Below are 2830 nucleotides of genomic sequence, written 5' to 3' on the forward strand. Positions count from 1 at the left end.
ATGGATCGAGCAGGCTGCTGCTACTGCTTCTCCGATGATGGCACGGATGGCGACAAAGCTGGGTCGTACGACACGCATGAGCTTGTGCTGGACGCCATCTTCCGCAACCGAATGAAGCAGTACGAGAGCTTGACCAACCGCTTCGCTGCGGCCTCTGCCGTGTTCATCCCATTCTACGCCGGCTTCAACAAGGTCACCAGGAACGCCGCATCGACAGATCTATCATTTTGGCTCACGGTACAACCCCAGTGGCGGCGCATCACGGGGCGCGACCACTTCCTTGTCGCTGGGCGAACAGCGTGGGACTTCCAGAGGAGCAGCGGCGACGATGTGAACGCGGACAGGGGCAGCGGCCTCCTCATCACGCCAGCCGGTCGGAACATGTCCCTGCTCGTGCTGGAGTCCACGCTGAAACACATCAGTGACTTCTCCATGTCGTACCCGACCTACTTCCACCCTAGGTCCGACGCTGACGTGCTTCGGTGGCAGGACAGGGTGCGCGGCCAGAAGCAGACGTGGCTCATGCCGCACCCGAACGTTGCGACGAGCATCTAGGTCTAGGATCATGTCATCGCGCAGTGCAAGGCGTCCAGCGCATGCGCCATGCCATGGTGCGCGCACAAGCACTAGACTCGGTACTGAGTACCTGCTGTTCTCCATGGCCGGCCTTAAGAGCGTCGCTGTCGTGTTGTACTCCATGACCAGCGTGGGGGAGGGCGTCGGGGAGGCGCTGTAGTCACATGGCCAAGGTGAGCGGGGCAGGCGGGCGATGCTGGGCGTAGGGACGTGGGGAGGCGGGTGGGTGTGGGGAGCTCACCGTGCTTGGAGAAGATGAGCGCTCGATCCGTTTTGCGACCCCTCCGTTCCGTCCGAGCAGTGTCCTGTGAAAAAAGGAAAGGGGCAGGGGCAGGGGCAGAAGAGGAAGAAAAGAGCCCCAAAGCTCTCGGATGGCATTTCGGCGTGGTGGCCATGTTTGATAATGGCGATCTGGTGAAGCCTCATTATAGGATGGTATTCTAGCAAAGCCCACTTCCCATAATGGTCTAACTCCAAAAAACTCTCCTATCTAAGGCTAGAGAGAAAAATATCTATCTCCCAAGCCAATAACCTACTGGTACATCTCCGCCTCTGCCTCGAACTTCCATCGTGCATGCCCTTCCTCGCGTCCTCTGCCTCTCCTAACGCTGCCATCCGCCCTCTCCCACGCCATCTGTCTCTCCCTCTAGGAAGTGGCGAACACCCTCGCCGGTGCGCCGTGCCCTAGTCCAAATTACATCCAACAATCTCCACCAAGTTCTAGGGCACATATAAAATGCTATCAATTATCTATTGTTTGATACACCACTGTTTCAGTGGAGATTGTTAAGTCGACCATTCACCTAGAACAGATGGTACAATTTTTTATAACCGAATAATGAACTATATCTTAAATTAATAATTTTGTGTAAAATAAGTTTCACCAAAGTTCTTTACTTCTACTAGGCTGCTAAAAGTATCCCTCTGATTGGAGCATATAAGTCAAACTTTAGGGCCTTTCATGAGTATCTAGAGATTACCCAAATCTCATAGACTATGATCGGCAGTCAAGCTTATATAGGTGTGTTCCTCATAATATGTTCTTGTAGGCACAAAATTTCGTCCTGCGCCGAGGGCACATGAGCAAGTCAGAAGGGTCCGCTCGATGGAGCTGGAGATCCGTCTAGCTTCAGCACAGAAATGGTCGATCCTACGCACTCCTCCCGAGACATGCCAGTCAATTTGACCCTACAATTGACAAGGAGAGAAAAACTAATCAGTAATTTAAGGCGGAACATGCCGGTGTTGCCAGATAGTCCTGAATGTGCAGCTCTGAGAGCCGATATGGAAGGAAATCGACTAAATAGTCGATTCCAACATACTCATAAAGATAAATCAATTAAAACTCATAGAATTATGGAAGGTAAATCGGTTATCGCTCAGGATAGATCTTGTTATTTAGTCAAACATTATTCAATGGTAAGAGGATGTCAACAATGACTAGTTTATTGCTAAGCCAATGACTGCAAGTAACCGAACCCCTTTTGTATAAATGAAACAACTCATCATCATTTAACCATTTAATAAAGATAAATCTAATAAACATATTAGATCTCATCTATCGCTATGATCAATGGGGCATGAGGCAGAATCATGCAGACCGTAGAAACAACAATATATTCAACGACCCTAACTTATTACTAATATTAGTGGGGCATGAGGCAGAATCATGCAGGCCGTAATACAATAATAAGATCATAGGGCTAACACATCTTTCAACCTATCTTTACTTCAACGGTCTCGTAACGTGAACTGTTCGTGAAAGCACTCGATATCGGCTAAAACAGTCGATTCAAGCATAGCGCACAGTTAAGGTCATGCCCTATCAGGAACAGATCTATCAAATAACGATCCCCACTCCACGGTGCTAATAGTGGGGTGTGAGGTAGAATTACACAGGCCGTGATAACGGGCCATGGAATGGTTTTCGCTATCTAATAGATCTACTCAAGACAAAACATGCCTTAATTACACACTATGCACGATCAAGATTGACATAAAACGGTCGATAAAACATAACTCATCGTTTAAAGTGTAAATTAGGTCAAATTTATATTAACAAACGATGGGTTAAACAGAATATAAGGCCGATCTAGATCAATCCCAATCGGACGAAGTGATATTGCTGTAATTAAATAAATAATAAAAGCAATAAGCAATATCGGTAACTTAATGAATCTATCCGAAGGAACACCACCCTTAGATAGAGTCAATAACTTGACCTTAATCTAGTTCGAGTAGTGGAGGTCGACCG

General features: G+C 47.8%; 1 protein-coding gene across 1 annotated transcript; it reads left to right on the forward strand.

The window, feature by feature from the left end:
* Positions 1-555, forward strand: LOC136460813 (xyloglucan galactosyltransferase KATAMARI1 homolog). Its single transcript, XM_066460375.1, has one exon. The coding sequence runs from the start codon at positions 1-3 to the stop codon at positions 553-555; it is 555 nt and encodes a 184-aa protein (XP_066316472.1).
* Positions 556-2830: the final 2275 nt, after the last annotated feature.

This window comes from Miscanthus floridulus, chromosome 6, assembly GCF_019320115.1.
Source record: "Miscanthus floridulus cultivar M001 chromosome 6, ASM1932011v1, whole genome shotgun sequence".
Taxonomy (NCBI): domain Eukaryota; kingdom Viridiplantae; phylum Streptophyta; class Magnoliopsida; order Poales; family Poaceae; genus Miscanthus; species Miscanthus floridulus.

Bases quoted from the DNA above. Each gene is read 5' to 3' on its own strand.
- LOC136460813 (XM_066460375.1), top strand. From the start codon at position 1: ATGGATCGAGCAGGCTGCTGCTACTGCTTCTCCGATGATGGCACGGAT.